Source organism: Scylla paramamosain, chromosome 12 (assembly GCF_035594125.1).
Source record: "Scylla paramamosain isolate STU-SP2022 chromosome 12, ASM3559412v1, whole genome shotgun sequence".
Taxonomy (NCBI): Eukaryota; Metazoa; Arthropoda; class Malacostraca; order Decapoda; family Portunidae; genus Scylla; species Scylla paramamosain.
Window position 1 is genome coordinate 16,605,463 of NC_087162.1, and position 21,441 is coordinate 16,626,903.

The 21,441-nt window shown below is 37.5% G+C and overlaps 1 protein-coding gene and 1 long non-coding RNA gene across 3 annotated transcripts in view; one reads left to right on the plus strand and one right to left on the minus strand.

Annotated features, from left to right (window-relative positions):
• Nucleotides 1-2,724, plus strand: part of LOC135105780 (uncharacterized) — an 80,816-nt gene extending 78,092 nt beyond the window's left edge. The window contains exons 3-4 of the long non-coding RNA XR_010271005.1: nt 1,845-2,139; nt 2,598-2,724. This is a non-coding gene — a long non-coding RNA (uncharacterized LOC135105780). The remainder of the gene's footprint in view (nt 1-1,844; nt 2,140-2,597) is intronic.
• LOC135105777 (sorbitol dehydrogenase-like) lies at nt 854-20,469 on the minus strand. 2 transcript variants are annotated; one of them, XM_064014249.1, is made up of 9 exons: nt 20,139-20,187; nt 19,923-19,948; nt 18,635-18,668; nt 15,667-15,831; nt 14,913-15,072; nt 13,199-13,383; nt 9,451-9,626; nt 2,749-2,870; nt 854-2,050 (listed from the first exon to the last, which is right to left on the minus strand). In XM_064014249.1, exons 1-9 carry the CDS (start codon nt 20,170-20,172, stop codon nt 1,897-1,899), a joined length of 1,056 nt encoding a protein of 351 aa, XP_063870319.1. In that variant the 5' UTR covers nt 20,173-20,187; the 3' UTR covers nt 854-1,896. The 2 variants fall into 2 exon arrangements, with proteins under 2 accessions (XP_063870319.1, XP_063870320.1); XM_064014250.1 differs by lacking the exons at nt 19,923-19,948; nt 20,139-20,187 and adding an exon at nt 20,270-20,469.
• Nucleotides 20,470-21,441: the final 972 nt, after the last annotated feature.

Consider the following 21,441-nt stretch of genomic DNA (forward strand, 5'->3'; position numbering starts at 1 on the left):
TAAAAAAAAAAAATCTGCGTATTTGCTTTATCCCCAACCGCATTCTGAGAAATATTTGCTGCCACCGACTTTGTGGTGCTATAAAGCTTGGTATCCGATACATTACTAGTATGTATTTACTGGCTCTTTAATGCTGCACCTCCCAGCTATTTCATTAGTAGTATTTCTGCAGCTTTTAAAACTCGCTCTTATCATGGGATGTTATTATAGTACATCAATTCTTTAGAGTTCAATCTCGGTCTTTTTCATTTTAACCCTATCTTTTGTTATATCCATCATCACTGCTTTTGAGTGTGCAAAATCTAGCACCACAATGTCTTCCATATTCACTTAACAGATCCAGAAACTTTTATAGTGCTGCAGCCAGGGCCAGCATTCACTTTCAGCTGCCATTTGAGCTCCTCACCTCTATGCGCTAGTCTCGTCAAGTGTACACAACAGTCTATTGCTATTGCAACCTATACCCAACACCATATTGAAGGTTTGAGAGAGAGAGAGAGAGAGAGAGAGAGAGAGAGAGAGAGAGAGAGAGAGAGAGAGAGAGAGAGAGAGAGAGAGAGAGAATTGTTATTTTCTGTAAATACCTACATAAAAGTCAATGAGGGATGTTTCACATAATCATCAATTCCACAGAACTTGCTAATAATAACTTCAGGGGCTCTCCCCAAAATGTTTATAATTGGGCCTCACACCTCCAATATGGCTGGCCCTACCTTAGTTGACTTGTTCATCACTATCAGATCACCTGCATACAACCATAAACATCCTGTTGTTAACATCCACTCTTCACCTATATAATTTCATTAATGGAGTTTTACTACAAATTCTTTAGGTAATTCTGGTAAAAAACAAATTGTGTGTAACTTTTCTTCTTTATTTAACCTTTGTAACAAAGTTACATTTCCTTTTCTGTCTTTGTTTCACCACTCCTAGCATCAATAAAGATTTAAAAACTAGAAAGAAAAATAATTACATTTGATTTAGCCACAATGTTTTTTTTTAATAAAAAGCTATCCAGTTATGAAATAACAGTATAAATGTGCACTATAGTTTCTCACTCTTATTTCTGAAAATCTTACAACTCAGTTATGAAAAAAAAAAAAAAAAAGTAATTTGGTAGAATTTATCAACTGAGAAATTCATTATGCATACCACAAAATCTTTTTAATCTCAATTTGTATTGAAAAATGGACAAGCACATGTGCGTACTTTGTGAAAATATGTCTGTACAGCTTATTCAACTAGTGAATCATCAATAATCTTTGGGAAAAAAAAATTATATATATATATATATATATATATATATATATATATATATATATATATATATATATATATATATATATATATATATATATATATATATTTACAGTGCCTAAAGATTGCTCACTTGAAATATCTTAAAGCAGGCATGTGTGGTCTTAATTTGTACTTTTCAGTTAATCTTCTAATTGGTTTTTGTTTTATACTAGTGCAGTTTCTGACTTTCAAGGATCAGGGAGTAAAAAGATGTATTACTTAAGATGATTTAGACACCTATTCTTAGTAATTGTGTTGTCTTGGCTTTTCCATCAATATTTCCTGAATATTGTTCCTTCAGCATTTCCATCAATATTTCCTGAATGTTGTTGTTTTTATCTCCAACTCCATGAATATGTAGCCATAATTTGCCCCCACCCCACTCTCCATGCCCATTTTTCCTATATCTAATCAATCCAGGCTGGTGAAAACTATAACAACACAAACATGGCTGTTTCATGTTAATATGGCAAGTTTTATTTTGAGGCAAAGATATTTTTCATCATAAACTCTATAAAATATTTACACAAATGTCACTTTTCCAGATTATTTTGGGTTCATCTGTATGTAGACACATCTTGAGGATCCAATGCAGTGTTATTCACATGAAATCATGACCTTGATGGCTCCTCCAGAACCAGTGGCAGCAGTCTCGAATGCCTTGATGGACTCCTCCAGCTTGAAGCGGTGTGTGATAAGAGGTTTCACATTAATCTTCCCTGATGCAATCATGTCCAAAGCAAGTGGATAGCTGGAAAAGAAAAGGGAACCAATGTTTGAGATGAAGTCAGTAAGGTGGAGACATGTGATCCATTGTAATGGAAGATGGAATTTATTAAAGTAAGAAAATGTTATGTAATGGAAATTGAGGATTGAGAAGAAAGGATGTTTACCTACATGGACATAAAAGTCAGGAAATTACATAAAAAAAAAAAAAAAACCTTGCTATATCAAAGCTATCTACTTAATTGCATCTTATTTTCTAACAGATTAACTGCAGTACATAGTCATATTGGTAGCCTTATAAGACAAAAAGGTCTCTTATTATGTTTTCTATGTAATCTATGTAGTCTTTTCCTTTTTAATATTAGTCTTAATACTCTTTTGTCTTATTTTACATACTCATTATAGACTTGAAGATCTCCTGTTATGCTTCACATGCAATCCTATGTAGTCCTTTCCTTTTAAATGTTAGGATCCTAAATATATATTAATTTGTACCATTTCACACACCTCTATCAACTCATTATATATAACCATGCTCATTCTGACAAAGGAATTTGATACCTGGTTTGCAGATGATATCTTGTGGGAAAAGAAATATGTTGTCTGGTGGCTGTCAGCAAAGCTGTCACCCATGTGATGATCACATCTCTTTAAATTGTTTAAAGCAAGTAAATAATAATGAGTATTTCATTATTCTGATATTGTGTTTTATCTGATTCTTACCAATTGACATAACGGAATATGCCACGAATGTCAACTTCTCTTGTTGCAGCATTAACTATGGGAACCTTGACTTCACTTGGACCGAGCCCAACCAACACCAACACTCCGCCAGATTTTGTAGCCTGCAAGATAACATGATGAAGTGGTTTTGTTGTTCACAAGTTTCAGTTGCATAACTGTAATTGTTAGTTCCTGGTAAATTAACAAAAATTTGTTAGTTTTCTGATTAGTATACACCATTTTATAATTAGTTTTCTAATTAGCATACAGTATTTTATAAACTAAGGCTAAGCTTGTCTTAAGTCACAGCCTCTCTCTCCCCACCAGCTTTTCTAGGAGGCTGCGGCTGATTGTGCCACTCTTAATTTCCCAAAATGTTAACACTGAAAATATTTTGAATCACCTTAAAATTCAGCAATATCCTAAACTAACTTATGAAAAGTATTAATAGGAAAACAATAATATTGAAGTAATATCTTTTCAGATTTATCAGTGATAAGAACTATAATCAGTGATAAAAAGTAACTTTTGAATTCAGCCACTATTTATTCATTACTTTTACGAAGCCTAGTATTCAATTTTTATTAGTTTTATGGTATTTTTGTTTTACATTTGCTACAAAAGACTTTATTCAAGTTGTTTTCATTCCTAACTTTAGCTATCACTGATAAATGTTTATTTGTTTCTCCAATTTCAATTTATATGCATGATTACCACTAATAGTATTATTGTTTCCCTATTAGAATTTTTACAAATACTACTGAAGATGAAATACTAAAATTTAGGGAAATAATCTGAACATTGTGAATGCACCAATCAGCTACTCTGTAAAAAGTGGTATAGGGCAGGGCAAGGCTTCTGGGCAAGCTTAGCCTGAAGTCACTGTAGTAAAGATTTGCATTAACTGAGTGTCCTTTACAGTGCTATATAATATAATGTAACATTGTGACATGAATCTTAATACTGTAACTATAATTGTTAACCTGACATGAAAATGGTGCACACATATGAGCACTCTCTTCAAGGTTTTTATGAATAGAGAAAAAGACCTTGAAGTAAGTTTTGTGTACTAGAAATACATCAATGTAAACAATTCAATATTTTTCTGGTTCTTTGGTTCTGTCATTTATATGTATATGATACAAGTTCACTGAAAATGCTTTTTCTGTAACTCATCAAGCAACTTCAGTGCATAATCTTTCAGAACTTACCACTGGTAATAGTACTTTTTCTGTACAGGTCCTTGAGGGCACATTGCTGTTGGTAATTTTGACCTGTCAACTCATCATGAACAGTTATCTTCTTGGTTGACAGATATTCTTACTACATTCTTTTCATAGTCACCCATCATTCCCATCTGTCATATTCTCTTAGTTTTATAGCATTAAAATCTTATTTAAATATCTTCTTTACCAGTCACTCTTCTTCCATCCCCTTTACAAGCCCAAATCAACATAACACTCCTTCTTTTCTCCTGTCACTTATAAAATGTTTGACTGCATATTTAACAAAGTTTGCAGCTTTCTTCCAGTTTTCATCCCCTAATTCCCATTGCACTCTCTCTTTCAAGACCCATGACATTTAATTCTCCTGACACATTCATTCCCAGTTTCATTCCATCTGCAACAATCTCAACAATCTCTTGTATATCCAACATCCCTCAAAAAGCTGTCTATCTCTTCCCAATAGCTCTTCCCAACAGTATCTTTCTCAGTCAATATCTAGGCAACTTTTGGTCTCCTCTCCTGGACATCATAATAAGGTAGAAATATATCCTTTTGTTGTTGGCTACCTATCTTGACTTTTACTGCATTTGTTTACAATGTATGATTCTTTGTCTCATTCTTAACCACCTAAAAAGACTGTGTGTGGGATTTAAACAATTGCATGATTCTGAAAATATCTACAGATTTATCTTTCAAATTCATGTATCCTCACAAGCCTGAACCAATGGTATTTTGGAGTAAGAGCTCTTGGATGAGAGGAGAGCAATGTGAGGGACATAATAAGCATCTGTTCTGAACAATCAAGCTGCTTTATCTTATTTTTGTCTTTGCATTAGGTACTCCATAGCAGTTTTATATACAGTCAGCAACATTTTCAATTATAAGTTTTGCTGATGTGAGTGTCACATTGCACAAACTGGCAGCTAACTCTCTCTTGGTCTGAAAAAATCTACCAGGAGAAAATAACCTACTTAGCTACTTAGGTTAGTCCCTCATATGTTCTTGAAAGCATGGAATAATGGACTCAGTGTTTGACATTGACATAAGGGAAAGTTATCTTTTGTGATAGCTCCTTGCTTTGGCTAACAAAACAGCTACATTTGCTTTAAACAGTGTTCTGCTAAGGTGATGTGCAATGCCTGGAAAATATACAGGTCATGATTACACAGTACAAATGTTAGAATTTTACTAGAATGGTGAAACAAATAGAAAAAATAAGCTGTGTTACTATTGCAGTGAAAAGACTACAAGTGTGCTGGTGAAGAAATGGAGGAATGAGAGACATGAGGATGTACCTCACCACAAACATGTTGGTATGGTGCTCCAAAATGTTTGTTTATTTAGTTGTTTTGCTGTAAGCTGAGGATATACCATTAACTGTCTCTTGATACCATATTGGGTGTTGTCAGACATTTTGGGGCACCCCACCATGTTTGTGGTAAGGCACATCCTTGCATTCCTCATTGCTCCATTTCTTCACCAATGCACTCATCTTTTCACTGCAATATTAATACAGCTTATTTTTTCTACTTGTTTCAGCATTCTAGTGAAACTCTAATACTCGTACTATGTAATCGTGGCCTGTATATTTTCCAGGTATCACACATCACCTCAGTAGAATACTTTCTTTAAAGCAAACACAACTGTTTAGTTAGCTGAAGCAAGGAGTGGTCACAAAAGATAACTTTTTTCCATATTTGTCAATATGTCAAACACTGAATCTGTTATTCTATGCTTTCAAAAATACATGAGGGACTAGCATATGTTGCCATGGAATTGCTTTCACCTGGCAGATTTTTTCAGACTGAGGGGGAGCAAGTTGGTGCAATGTGATGCTCACATCAGCAGTTCTAATTGCAAATGCCACAGACTGTACAGTAGCATAAGGTACTCCATAGCACAGTTACATACAGTAATTTATCTATGAAAGTACCCAAAATTGCTTTTGCATGAAGAAGCATCATCTTGTCCTGTAAATTTATTTCTATAAACTGGTGGGGTGGCCAGTGCACTTTCAGGAAGGGAGGTTGGGCATGGTAGGAGGCCTAAAATCTGCACTCACTTTATGCTACATGGTGCAACTATGATGTTACATACTTGCTATTAATCTAAGCTTCTTTTCTCTATTGACTATACTTACCATTAATCTAAGCTTCTTTTCTCTTTTGACTCCCTAGAGCAAAAACTTGAGCATTTTTACTCTGAAATACCCTTGCACCATAATCCACAATATTCACCAGCTTCCTGAATCTGAGACACATGCAGGGTGGTTAAGAGTGTGACAAGAAATGGTAAATTCACAAAAGCTTCAGGATGTCAAACCAACAACAATACCACATTAGCCAGCACACAAATGAAGAAATATTCCCCCAACAATGCCACATCAGCCAGCACACAAATGAAGAGATATTCCACCCTAATATAAGATGTCTGGGAGAGAAGAGCAAGTGATGTTGATTGAGGAAGATGCTGTTAGAAAGAGGTAGACAGTATTTTGAGGGATTGTTGAATATACAGGAGGACAGTGTGTAAGACTGTTGCAGATGGAATGGAACTGGGAATGAATTGAGTCTGGAGAATCAAATATCACATCACACAAGAAGTGCAAGAGGCAACTGGTGGGTGAAAACTGGGAAAGCTGCAAATCTGGTTAAATATCTAGACACGAGTGGTAGAGTAAAAGGCATGCTAAGATGTATCGAGAGGATGGAAGAACAATGACTGAAAAAGAGGATAAATGGACAAAATTTCTAGCAGTGTAAAGCTAAGATGAAGATGACAGAAGAGACAACAGATGACAACAAAAAAAGCATTTAATAAAAGCTTATCTGTGAAGCAAGACAGGACAGTTCTGATGAATAGAAACTGCTCTGGATGAATGAAATAATGCAATGGTGCAGTCTCTCTCTCTCTCTCTCTCTCTCTCTGCTACTTGTCTTCAGAGAATGTCTACCTGGTACATCAAGTGCTTGGAAAAAGTTTTCATGTTCTGTTGAAGTTTTGAGAACCATTGCGGCAAATTTTTTCTTGTATTCTTGAGTAACATATGACACAAGTTTTAGTACCTACATACAGTCATGGCAGCCAGTCCCTGCAGACCTACCCAGCACGTTAGTTACTCACGAGCATCCACCAAGGCTGATTTTGTGTTACCACTTGAGTGTTTTTACTTTTTTGGTATCCAGCTGATGAAACCACACTGACTGAATGGTCTAGATCAGTAGTTCCCAACCTTTTTCATTATCTTACCCATTTACTGACTTTAAGTTTGTGTTACCCACATCAAGTGTAAGTACAGTAGTATATACTCATATATATGATAAAGAAATGGTGGTAAACAGTTGCAAACGATCATTCGATTGAAAGTCAGGCACCACTACCCATGATGGACATCTCAAGCAAAGTTGCCAACTCATTTCTTCTTTTATATATATTTGAAGATTTATTCTAATATAAATTTCAAAGCCCCAGTTTTCTCTAATATACAGTTGAGTTAGTCTTGAATGTATTGGTGTGCTGCACACTCAGAATGCCCTGAATGTATTGCTATGCTGCACACTCAGAATGCCAAACAGCCAGAAACACCTGTGTTTGTGGGGATTGATGTGGCTGTGCTGAGTGGGGTGGTGGATAATGTGATGCAATCCAGGAGAAGGACAGGACAAAGACGAAAAAACCAGACTGTACTTTACGAAACCAAGCACTTTAACAAACACTTTATGACACAGAACAGTACAAGGACATGATACCTCAGTTCCTGGCAATCACAGCCTCAGGCAAATTTCTCACAACACAATGCTGTCTGACAGGACAAAGACAAAACCAAAGACTGTATTTTGCAAAACCGAGCACTTTAACAAACACTGACACAGAATAGTACAAGGACGTGATACCTCAGTTCCTGGCAATCACAGCCTCAGGCAGTTTCCTTACAACACAATGCTTTCTATCTGCAGCTGCAGTAATGTAGAAAAAGCCCAGGAAAGGCACAGCAATTCACAGAGGCAATGGAGAACAGAATCGCACATTGGCAAGATGGTGTGTCTCTCCCCTCTGCCTTCTCTATCTCAGTAATTCACCACTGTGCCCACTGTCTGTCCCTTGTCCCATATGAGACGTGTCCATTATCCTCTCCCTGTTTTGTCTCACACCTATACTGTACAATAACATTTTCACATACATACAAACACACACATGCACACATTCACAACAATATGAATGCCTTTTTTCTCAGCCTACCATTACCCACTCAAATTATCCAAATTACCCATAGATTGGAAACCACTGGCCTTGATAGTTTCCCTTACAGAGGCAGGCCACAAAGCAAATGAAGAAAGAGAGTTGGTTTAGCAAAACTGACATAATGATTACAATGTAAATGCTGGTTTGACATCCATTCTCACAGACACCTCATGATTTACTTCCCTCACTTGTCTTGCTGTCACACAAGAAAAGCCTCCACAGAATGTTTTACCACATTCAGGGCACTAAAAGAAGTCTTCCAAGAATGGCTAGAACTATTGTTATGTATTGGTGACAAACTACCACTTTCTTTACAATGACACAATGACACACACCAGACTGTTGTTGCACAGCTAACTTTGACACACAGACTGTTGTTGCACTGCAACAACAGTCTGTGTGTCTACACTAACCAACTTTTATATCTCTTTGGTTTTGTCACCTCCCTCTTTAATCAATTATATGGGTTTCAACTATCAGAGATGATATTAAACTACCAGAGCTATGTAAATTCAAACAGGCATCCTACAGCAGAGATAGCCCACACAGAAGCACCAAGGCTGCCATGACATAATGCAGGTGTCAAAACTTTATCTCCCATATTACCCTCATGCATACAACAAACAATATTTGCCATAATGTTTCTTAACTTGCACCAAAGTACTCAATCTTTCACTGCATTTTTCTATCAAGAATATTTCAAATTGCACTGTCAAAATACTTGTTCTCCTTTACAATGTACCTATGTATGTAGTACTTTATGGCTGTATTTGGAAAAGCAAGTCTGTACGCCAACCAACTTATTTCCAATTCAATGCATGTAACTAAATGAAGCAATTAGAGATGGTTAGGTTTATCAATACCAAATGTAAATCATATCTTGCCTCATTTAAAAGAAGTATATTCCTATAAGGAATAATACGGTGCTATTACACAAGTATATACAAATATATTACCATATACACAATATCAATGTTAGTGAAGCACACTTGATGTACACAAGAAAGTTGAAAATTATGTAAGCTAAAAATACACAAATATGTTGTAATGAAAACTAAATAGTTTAATAACCCAATGAATTTAAATTCAGAGACTCTTAGATTAATGATATTTCCAAAGAACATACTTTACTTATAAAAATACTGAATAACATAAACATTTCTGAATCCCATGTGCATGCATTTTTTTTTGCTCTGATTAAACTGAAAAATATAATATCTCCAAAAATACCTACCACAATTCCCAAGTGAATGCTTGATTCAGCTCCACTACATTCAATGGTAACATCTGGCATGTCTCCCATCAGCTTCTTTATTTCCTCAGCCAGTGCCTCCAGGTTGCCGCCTTTAACCAAGACAGTGTGATCTGCTCCCATGCTTTTAGCAACATGCAACCGATTCTCAGCAATATCTGAACAGAAAAAAAAAATGTTTTAAGGCCATGTATATGTAAATCAACATAAAATATTACCATGCTCAGCTCACAACTGAAATTTGAATGATGTATTTGTGTGTCTGTGCTTATCATGTGGTAGTATTCCACTGACAAGCCATGATCATGTAAATGTAACAGTTATGTTTATCTGATATTTGTATATAAGATCTTAGTTGAGTTTGTGGAGTATTTTCTTTCCAACAATGTTAAGTCTATGAGTGTTTTCTATTGGTACTAACACTACCTCCATACCATTCCAAATATCAATGCATATGGATTGAGAAATAGAATGTGAAAAACAAAAGACGGTCTGTTAAAGAAATGGAGGTAGAATGAATAGCTTATGACCACAACTTTGTTTAGAACTAAGGCATACAAGAGGAATCCCTCCCACATGATAGGCATAATTTAAGCAAAGACAGGTGAGGTCTAGGAATGGAAAAACTTTAGGGAACATAAATATTCAACTTGTATAAATTATTTCAGCCAGAGTAGGCAAGTGAGATGAGAAATTTCCAGCTGAGGTTTTTAGTATAGGTCAACCCAAAGAAAGCTGTGTGCAAGAGAGATCATTCAGTGTTATTAAGGACAAGGGTTTGATGGCATGGAGGATAAAACCAGAAGCTGAATGCAACAAGGTACCTGAGGTGTATCCAAATGCTGATGTGACAGGAAACTATTCATACCCAGATGCCTGCTTGGGTGGGGAGTTTGTATAAAAGGGATTTAATTACTGCTGGCCTGAGCTACTTGAGTCAAATGAATTCTTTTTGAACTCAAAGCTTGAGCAGTCTGTACTCCCCTTAGGCTTATGTCATTACGGTCTCCCAAGTTTTCATCCTACCTTATTTTTACTCAAGTTGCTTTCCTTTCCCTTCTGTACTACCCAACCTTTCTCTTTTTCCACCTGCAGGCAAAATATAGAACAAGAAGCCTGCTAATAATCTGATGGTATTACACCTGAGAGCACCTGACAGTCCCTCCTATCTCACCCTTTACTCTTCTGGGGTCAGAGTGGTTACAGAAATAAAGCCACTACAACACAGCCCTGACAATCCTGCCCAGTACCCAACATGACTTGCTGATGTTGTAGTGAATCATGTCCCTTGCCTCCACCAGTCACCAGGCCCACAAAGACTCTTCTACGGCAGGTCCACATTTCAAGCAACTTTGTGAGCATTCCACTTCACCAGGGTTCACTTCTACCATCAATGCCTCTATTAATAGGTCAGCCACATCACAATGCCAGTAGGTCAGCTTTCTACCACAAAATGTTTCCTCACCACCAGCTACCAGCCAAGGAGGCTTCACACTTTCTGAACCATAAGTGTGACAAAATAAATACTGTAAAAAATGTTCTATCTCTCCTTACCCTTTAGAATTGACCTAATAACCTCTCAACTAAAGGGAAAGTTATCTAGAAAGTATATCCAATAGATAATAATATTTATGCATTCATTCTAATACAGCAGAAAGAGTTGGAAGACCAAAGTATTGTAAAGAGTACTGAAATTACAATGCATAACTACAAAAATTAAAAGAGATCACCAATTAAAGCCACGTTCAGATGATTGAGCTGTGCCTGTGAGCACAAGTGGGCAGTTTACCCACTGACCAGCTTACCAATTGTGCCCACTAACATACAGGTAAAGTGCCCGTTTAGGTAGTTGTGTGAAATCACCAGACACTGCCCATGTTTACTCCCTCTGGCTGTTGCCCGGGTTTGACTGAGCCAGATCGACACCATGTAGTCAACACTATATTAATTTTGTGCCTGTGGATTTAGCCTGGTTGTGGGCAGTGCCCATCAAGCTGTGCTCGATTGTGTGGATGGGCCTTAACACAGTGTGAGAATAAAGATTTAAAGGTAAATACAAAATTTTTTTATTTTATTTATTTGGGATGCATAAAAATGGCAGGTATACAAGGCACTGTATAGATCTGCAAATAACTGAATGGCAACAACACACCACTAAAACCCACTTACAAATACTTTACTGTAAACCAAATTGTAGGAGTATCTCATAACAGTGTGCCGAAGGAAATGTACTTATTCAAGACTGAATGATATTCTGCAAAGGTTTCAATACTTCTCTCATAATGCAAGAAAAATAAATGTTCCAAAACAGGTTTGTGCATGTGATAACTCTAATCCACATACAATGGAAGTCACAGATTAGGTGTATCAGCTGTATGGACTGATTTTCAGGTTGTCAAGGTCACATTAAGCAAAATGCATGTTCACATTTACCCTGTTCATAGACTGCCCTTTCTCTAGGAAATATCATTTGTTACCTCCATAGTAAGTAGCAGCTCCACAAACCATCACATTTTCAGTGTGTTTTACAGTTTTTACCGTGTACCACAGGTCAAGTTGATCTGAGTTAGGCAGCCTTTTCACATGTCTAGCTGGTATACCAGTGACAGTAAACATGTTCTTATCAGACCATAGAATGGATCTGATCTTGTCAAGTGGCCATGTGCTGTAATTTTGAGAAAAAGCCACACAGTCATGTTTTTTAATTAGGATTTACCACTTGCTTTGATACAGCAACGTGGGAGGGAAGGTTGAGCTTCTTCACACACTGCGACACAGTCCTTACAGACACTGTAGAGAGAGGTTTGAGATTTATTTCTTAAGGCTCACAGGCTGTCAGACTTGGTTTGATCTTCAACTGCCAGCTGATGACAATGAAAGACTTATTTGAAAGCATATATGAAGGGTAAGGCTTCTTAGGTCTTGAACAAACTATGGATGCAGAATCACAAAAAACGCAAAAAGCCAGGGAAGGAGAGGGTGACAAACACACCACAAATAAATAATCACTGGCATCTCTGTTGCCATCCTGAGGCAGCGCTATGACGTGTGGGAGTTGCCAGTTGCTCTCTTTTTCCACAACCATTTGCTCACATGGTGTAGGGTGAACATTTCTGGATGTGCCAAGGAAGCAAGCATGCAATTAACTCGTGCCTATTTCTGTGACTCCCACGGTATAACTACTCTGTAAAACACGTATATATAGATATGATTTTTTTTTTTTTTTATGTAGGAGAGACACCTGCAAAGGGCAACAAAAATCCCCCCCCCAAAAAAAAATAAAATAAAATAAAGAAAGCCCAGTGAGATGCCAGTCTCCAAATAGGATCCAAAGTGGTACTCAAAAATTGAAGGATAAGTGTCTTGAAACCTCCCTCTTGAAGTAATTCAAGTTATAGGAAGGAAATACAGAAGCAAGCAGGGAGTTCCAGAGTTTACTAGAAAAAAGGATGAATGATTGAGAATACTGGTTAACTCTTGCATTAGAGAGGTGGACAAAATAGGGGTGAGAGAAAGAAGAAAGTCTTGTGCAGCAAGGCTACAGGAGGAGGGGAGGCATGCAGTTAGCAAGATCAGAAGAGAACTTGTCATGAAAACAGCGGTAGAAGAAAGCTAGAAATGTAACTTTGTGAGTTCAATGCTATTTTTCTTACACATCAACCCCACCTTTGAGAATTCCAAATTCCTTGGTAATTTGTAACAAGTAAAGCCAGAAAGATACAGCACTTACCTGTAACACAAATCTGAGATGCTCCCATTGCTTTGGCAGTGAGCAAGCTGACTAAACCAATTGGTCCTGCTCCTAATACCAACACATTTGAGCCCATGGTGACTCCAGCTCGGCGGCAAGCATGAACTCCGACACTTAATGGTTCAAGGATGGCTCCCTCCTCCAAGGAGACATGATCAGGTAATCTGAAATAGAAAAAAATTAGTAACATTAACCTTCTAGATAGAACAGTAACTCCATATGAACATAGGAAAGGCTGCAGAAGAGGAACCCTTGTAGACAGAACTAAATAGGGTACTTTACTCTTGCCCTCTTTTCACACAAAATTCTCCACACTACTCTGCCAGTTGTCTCAATCTTCCTTCCTAACCACCAAGCAGTGCAGTATCATCAGCAAATAGCAGCTGATGTAGATTTCACTCACCACCCTCAGCATTCACTAAACTTAAACCTATACCCAACATTTTTGCAATCACCTCTCTTGTAAAACCATCCATACCGAGATTAAATAACAAAGAACATACATACTGTACATATGCATCACAGCCCTACCTGAACAGGAATCTATTCAATCACACTATTTCCCCAAAGAACATGGTCTGCTATCCTCAAGCAACTCTATCCTCATACACTTCATTACTTTACATCTCAAGCAACTCTATCCTCATACACTTCATTACTTTACATCTCAAGCAACTTTATCCTCATACACTTCATTACTTTACATCTCAAGCAACTCTATCCTCATACACTTCATTACTTTACATCTCAAGCAACTTTATCCTCATACACTTCATTACTTTACATCTCAAGCAACTCTATCCTCATACACTTCATTATTTTACATTTCACTAACTCAATTCCCTCCTTTCACTCACTCCTAAACTCCTCACCAGCTGTCTCAATCTCCCTTCCCAATCAATCATCCACAAACACCAGCCTAGCCATGTTATCATCAGCAATCACTAGACTTAAACTAATATCTAACACTTTCACATTCACCTCCCTTACATCACCATCCATGTACATATCAAACAACCAAGGGGACACCACACATCTTTATCATAATCTCATGAGGAAACTACTTAATCACATTAATTTCTACTTGAACATGCCCTCCACATTCACAAAAACTTCTAGGTTCTTTTTAACAACTTACCAACAAGCCCATACCATCTTGAAACAATCCATCCTTACTTATTTATTTAGCTATACACTTTCTTTCAATCATTAGTACTGAAACACATCCTTTCCTTTCGCTAAATACTTATCATACACGCCTCACAGCAAACACCTGGTCCATGAAATTCCTTCCCTTTGCAAAAGACACAATGCTCTCCACAAATCACTCCCTCTGTACCCTTTCTCTTCATCAACTCTTACCAAACACCTTACCTACCACACTCAAAGTATTTATGTATCTAAAAATACAAGCCACACAGAAATATGCATTATAAATTGTGATAATGATAATAAGTGTGCAATTTCAGCAATAAAAAAACAAACAAACATCAAATACATAAAGTTTCTTGCATGGTTTTTGATGTTTGGTACTGATATACAAGACTATTCACACCACTGAAGTTGTATATTCCTTATCATTATCACAATTCATAATGCAGACTATGGAATTAATAATTTTTTGAGATAAAAGTCTTTGAGTGTGGTGGATCAAGTGAACAGTTTTTTTTCATTTAAAATTTCAGAACATTACTTGAAACAAAAATCAGCAGCATGTTTGTAATAGCGACACAGGCTCCCATCGTACGGCGGGGTGGCACAGAAGACTACATCAGGACACAGGTTGTACTTCCCACTCTTGCAGAAGTTACACATCCTGCAGGGCACACCTGGCTCAATGGCAACCCGGTCACCTGGGATGAGATACACACACATCTTACAAAAGGAAATAAATTCAAATATTTTCCTAGAAAAGAAAAAAAGAAAAGAGAAAAAAACAGCACAATTAAATGAAAAAGAGTGTGAAGCCACACCCAGAAGGAATATTTCCATCAACAAACTCAATATGGCCTATCTATATAAACAAGTATATAAGGCACATCATTTACACAGCAAATAAACACAAAGAAAAGAAAATGGCTTGAGCAGGAGCAACCATAGTATCATTTTATTTTTGTGTAGAGGAGGCTGGCCACAGGCACAAAAAATGAGAGAAGAAAGCTCATTCAATTTGTTTCCAAAAAGAAGAGTGACAACATGAAGCTCAGCTTTTACCATTTCACCATTTTTGCTCATCAGTTCTGCTGACCACTGATATCTTTGATGCCATACAATAAAAGAATACATATGAGTAGCCCAGTTCTTATAATCATACATAGGATGTTGGGGAGGCTAAATCTTACTTCAAAGGTAATCATACTGCCTTTGCTTGAGTGGCAGTAGTGTTAGAACAAAAAGACTAAGAAACAATGCATTAGTTACTGAAAATACTTCACAGATTATCTCACCTGGTTTTAGATTCTTCACATTACTACCACATTTGGCAACTACTCCAGATGATTCATGACCCAAAACCATTGGTGCCTTGACAATAAAGTCACCAATGGCTCCCCTCTTCAGATATGAGACATCAGATCCACATATACCAACACAACTCATGTGGAGAAGAACCTCTGTAAATAAAAACTAAATTAAAGAAAGCCATATTTTCTCTTTTAAACATACTAAAATGCATACGGTGGCAAGTCTATCAATATATTCAAATCTGACACACTGTAAACACTTACAATACTGCTGCAATACTAGTAAAATTTCTTTGCAGATCCTTTCAAGAAATTTTTTACATTCTGGAATTCCTTCATAATTTACCTTTTTTTTCATGTTTCTCATCTCTAATATAAATTAGATTCAACCTTTGGTCTACTTTCACACACTTCTTAAATGTGTCATTCTTATCTTAGATTCATTCTCAAACTAAATTAATCTGTGCTGTACACTTCTTACCAAACTCCCCTATGAAAAATGCCAGATTCCAAAGTGGAGCACATCCTGATCCCCTTTCACAGACACCTCCATTCTTGGAGACTTAAATATTTCCCACCAACCAAAGGTTTCCTATCCCTTCACTAACCAATATAGTAAACTAGTCTTTAATTTTGTTTTTTTCACAGCCTGAAGCAATTAGTACAACACACTACTTATATTTTTGACTGTCTTGGAAGATACACCCAACATTCTTGACCTTTTCCTGATCTCTAATCCTTCTTATTCTGTCACTTTGTTTTCTTTGTTAGGCTCCTCCGATCACAACCTCATATCTGTATCTTGTCTTATTGCTCCACTTCCTTCTCAGGATCCCCCAAAGCAGAGGCATTTTGCCTCTACTAATCATGGCAATCTGAAAAGCTATCATTCTAATTTTACATGAAATGATTACTGCTTCTGTGTCAGAGCTGTATGCTGTATGCTGATTGTATAATAGAGGTGATAGCATCTGGCACAGAGGCATATATTTCTTACTCTTTCCTCCTCCTTAAACCTTCTACACCTCTTCTTTAATGACATTCAACAGTTCCTGTCTTCTACGCTGAACATCTTCCGTCTGTCTCTTACTTATTATCTGAACTGGAAATTTCACATCTTGTCTCTTGCTAAAAATAACTTCTATGAAATTAGTTATTCTGAGCTGTCTCAACCAGTGTTTCTCACTTTATCAGCAGCTAACTCTGTACAAGGACCTTATCTGCCCATGAAAGGAGTATACTTTATAAATATGGGGTGGTTCCACACTTGAAGAGGGTGGAATCGAAACCATTTTATCTTATCAACTTCTCTCCTCTAATTAACTGTCCTCCGCCTCTCTCTCTTCACCACAATGTTGCATTTCTTCCTATCTTTTATTGCACCTTTCATGCTAACTTCTTTTCTGATCTTTCTAATTGTATGCCTTCCCTCTTTCTGCAGCCTTGCTGTACAAGGCTTTCTACTTTCTCTCACCCCTGTTTTGTCCACCTCCCTAATAAATTATTCATCCCTTTCACTGGTAAATTCTGGAACTCCCAGTGTGCATCTATACTTCCTCCTATGTATGATTAACTTTTTCAAGAGGGGTTTCAAGACACTTCTCAAGAGGCCCTCTGACCTAAAAAAAAAAATAAAATAAAATAAATAAATAAATAAATGAATTTAATAGTTATGAATTGCTGCAATATAAGTGGAGTGAAATGCTCTGTGGCTGTGGAGGAAGGAGAGTGATATGTTTATGATAGCACACATGCACTCAGCCTCAGTAAACTGAATTCAGAACTTATAATGGTTGCCATAATAGCCCTTCTTATTGAGTAAAATTAAATAATAATGTAGAAGAGGAGGTGTGCAGCAGCAGTGAGGCAGAATAATTGCCATTCACCAGTCGATTATAAAAAATACTGACAACTGCCCAAATACAAGCCTTATTGTGGTGTAAGGCAGCACTGGGCTGTCTGGCATGGGTCATGCTGTGACCCCTCATAGGTCAGCAGCAATCCAGTCACGGAATCAGAGCATCACTACTTCTGGCCGCCACCCACTCTGCACACTACCATTGTATCTATTTTGTATGTATCATTAAAGACCACCAGTGCACTGGAACACCCTGCCTAATGCCTGTTTTCTGCAGCTTAGTCAAAATCATGCCTTTTTAGACACAAACTTTTCATGAGTAGATTTTAAAGCCTAAATTTTATATAGTTACATTCTCATATTTCCTATCATTACAAGAGCAGTGCTGTGCTATCAGTAAAATGAAATGTAGCCCCATTTCTTTATAACCAGCAAGGAAACAGTGAGGATGGTCCCTGTTGTGTCACTGTTGACAATCATTACCCTCCTTCTTTAGCCTGTCTCTTGTCCTCATCTTAGTCCTGCCTTTATCTCTGTTCTTCTGCCTGTCTAAACAAAACTATCCACAAGTGGATTTTGTACTACAACTTTGATCTAACTGTGTTCTCACATTTTTTTGTCGGTTAAATAATGGCCCAATTTGTCATACTTATGGCACAGGGGATAAACATGGTGCATACCTCATGCTGAACACACCTCTAATTTACAGTGCAACTTATAGTGGAACTGATGACTGATGTTGGTTAGTCACTGTCTATATTTTATGTTGCTTTATTAGCTGCAGTTTGTGTATAGAATTGCTTTCAGTAGTCTTTAGTGTGTCTAGTCTTTTTTCTACAGGCCTGCTAAATAAATGTTCATGGAAATTCATGATTTTTAAGGAGAGATAAGACTAACATGTACCATAAATGGATATTTAAAATTAAGTACAAAATATATGTTCATCACACGCACACACACACACACACACACACACACACACACAAAAAAAAAAAAAAAAAAAAAAAAAAAATCTACTAAATCCCTTTGAATTGCATATATTGTCCAATATGCATATAATTATAAGAGCATCATTATCAAGAGCCCTTTGCTTACCATTAGGACCAGGCTCTGGAATCGGACGGTTTTCCTGAGGACAGAAAAGAAAAATGTTAATGATAAAATCTCCATTGAAAATACTAAGTGTATGTATTTGTGTGTATCAATCTGGATGTGGTTTCAGTTGTGTATTCACCCAGTTGTATCATACACTCCATATAACCTGTTTCCATATCTACATTCATACAGTTTTTTTCTTTAGTCAATATACAATTCTCACTTATTCCAGTTTTGTAGTTATGTCTATGAGGGATGCTGCACTTTTTTTGTCATTCAAACACCTCCCCTTCCTCAACTCCTCTTCTGTTCTCTCAAATGTTCAGCCTCTCTTTTTTCCCACAATAACAGATCTTACTATTGTAGTAATGGCAAATAATATATAACAAACAGGTATGACTGTCACCTGTGGAGCATTCTTAATCCTTACATCACCCTCATAAATCAACAATATCCCCAGTTAAGAAATTTAAAGAAAGGGTATGGGATATGAGTCAGTGGTCTCATTTACTCTCAGGATGGAGCATGAACCCATTGGTGGGGCCCATTGGCATATGGACCTAGTCAGGGTGCAGGAGCACCCTGCATCTGGTGTGATCTAAGGATTAGAATAGCTGCAGGGTAAGTAATGGTCTCATTATGAAGAGGCAGTGATGTATGCTGCAGTGTATGCTGCTGAGCCTTTCTGTGGGAGCATAAATGTGGCCAGCTGTGTTATGCCTCAGCTCTGGGGGTGTAGTAGGGTGATCCACATGACTCCCTTTTCACCAGATGCTGATGGGGTTAAGAGTGCAAATTATGTAAGAGTGTGTGGTGCTTTGTCTGGGTCACCCTGTACAGGGGTGGTCTCTGTAGAGCAGAGACATTCAGAAGGCCTTGGTGATCATTTATAGCCTGAGTGGTAACATATTGAGAATATCATGCTACTAAGACAGCAGGTAGGACATATCTTGTGCTTAATTAGTGCAATTCTTAAAAGGTGCCTCACCCTTTTATTATATTAACATATTAAAACATTTGGTTAGATCTAGTTTTAAAATGCTGTTCAGTGTTACATAGGCAAGACTGGAGCAAGATAGCAATACACAACCAAGAGACCAAAGCACAACAGTTAGCCACAATAAGGAATACTTTTTTAAGGGTTGGATAAGAAAATCAAACAGCTTGACTATGAGGGAATCTGCGGTGGAAGAAGCCCCCTCTGGGGAGTATATGAGATGATATCAAAGCCCCTCTCTCCTGGTTAGTGTAAGATAGCACATATTTGTTTCCTCATGCTACAACCCACCTTTTCACCAGATCCCAAAGCTTGTGCTGTGGGAAAGAGGTAATAAGTAATGGAATTATTGTCTGAAAGTGCAGATTCACCCCGTCTCCTAACCCGCGGCCCACGCAGGCACCGAACAGCCGAGGATCATTTGTCGAAATGACATGAATATAAAAACTGACAGCTAATCAGAATACAGGGATAAAATTCAACATGAACAAAACAATCCTGTCATACAGTCAATTGGCCTAAACAATCCATATTCTTGCATAATAACCACCAAACAAGGCACTCCGGCCAGGCGGCCGTCTCTCGTCGACTCCACACAACTGAAACAACCTTCAAACAACACCACACAACACACTCACCATCCTTAGATCATTCTTGGCATAGAGCACCGCGGAGAGGTTGTCATTGGCCATGGCTCCACGTTAAGGCAGCAGCGGTGGGTGGAATAACTGAAGGTGCGGCAGAGAGACGTCTCACTCACAGCTGACTTGCTACAGACCGCTCCGCCTTCTCCCTGTCAACATGTGGTGCGCGGATGCCTTAGTCCTCGCCAACCTCGCGTTGGCACCGGCTTCCACTTACCTTTACCTCTGATTAGCACATAGGAGATAATCTACTTATACCACTTCAGTGTAGTTTTCCTTGAGGCTTAGGCAATTTCATGATCGAGCTATATTCATCTTTCAAAATGTGCTGATAAAAACGTGAGATAAAAACGCACATATTCCACTACCTAGCATGATGAAGACCTTGAACACTCATGAAAACATAATTAACAAAAACAGATAATAAGACTTTTTATGTAGTTGTGTAATTTTTGTTCTCAAGTTGCCATATATAGTATATGATGCATTATTACAGTTTCATGTGAATAGGTAACATAGATAACCACAAGCACAATAGACTATTTACAAGTTATTTACATTTGTAAGGATATCAGTCTGTAGAAGTGTTGCTATGTTCCTGGTGAAGGAAAGCTTTTTCTGAAGTTGCCACTTGTGTATGATGCACTATTTCCTTTAAGTGGATAAGTAACATTAAACATAATATTATAATAGTACAGTAGTTGCTGTCAGATCATGTTTGGACGGCGTATAGTAAATCAAGTCATTTATACAGGCACGGACATTAGTCTGCACAAGTGTTGCTATGTCCTTGGTGAAGGAAGGTCCATGACCTCCTCAAGGTTAAGGGTATCGGGTCATGCAAGCACAAACAGCTCCTTGTTGTCAAGCTTTTGTCGAAGATGACTGTTCAGTAACTAAGGAAAAAATACCAAGTTTGTTCTCTAAAGTGATAATGTTTTATGAGAGGAGATATAGGAGTGGGTACAGAGAAGGGCTTGGCTGACGTAGTTATCGCATCTCTTACTTTTTTTTTAAGATATGTGATGATGGTCGTTTCCTTGTCGAACTATCTCTTATCTCTCCTCTGCCCGTTGAGTATTATTCTCTCTTTACGTAAGACTTACCTAATTCTCTCTCTCTCTCTCTCTCTCTCTCTCTCTCTGGAAGACCGTTATCATTATCTC

Bases quoted from the DNA above. Each gene is read 5' to 3' on its own strand.
- LOC135105777 (XM_064014249.1), bottom strand. From the start codon at position 20,172: ATGCAAGAATATGGATTGTTTAGGCCAATTGACT. The intron at 18,669-19,922 runs GTGGGTTGTAGC...TTCTGTCCTCAG, and splicing joins CTTTGGGATCTGGTGAAAAG to GAAAACCGTCCGATTCCAGA. The intron at 13,384-14,912 runs GTAATGTTCTGA...TTTCTATTTCAG, and splicing joins GCTGCTGATTTTTGTTTCAA to ATTACCTGATCATGTCTCCT.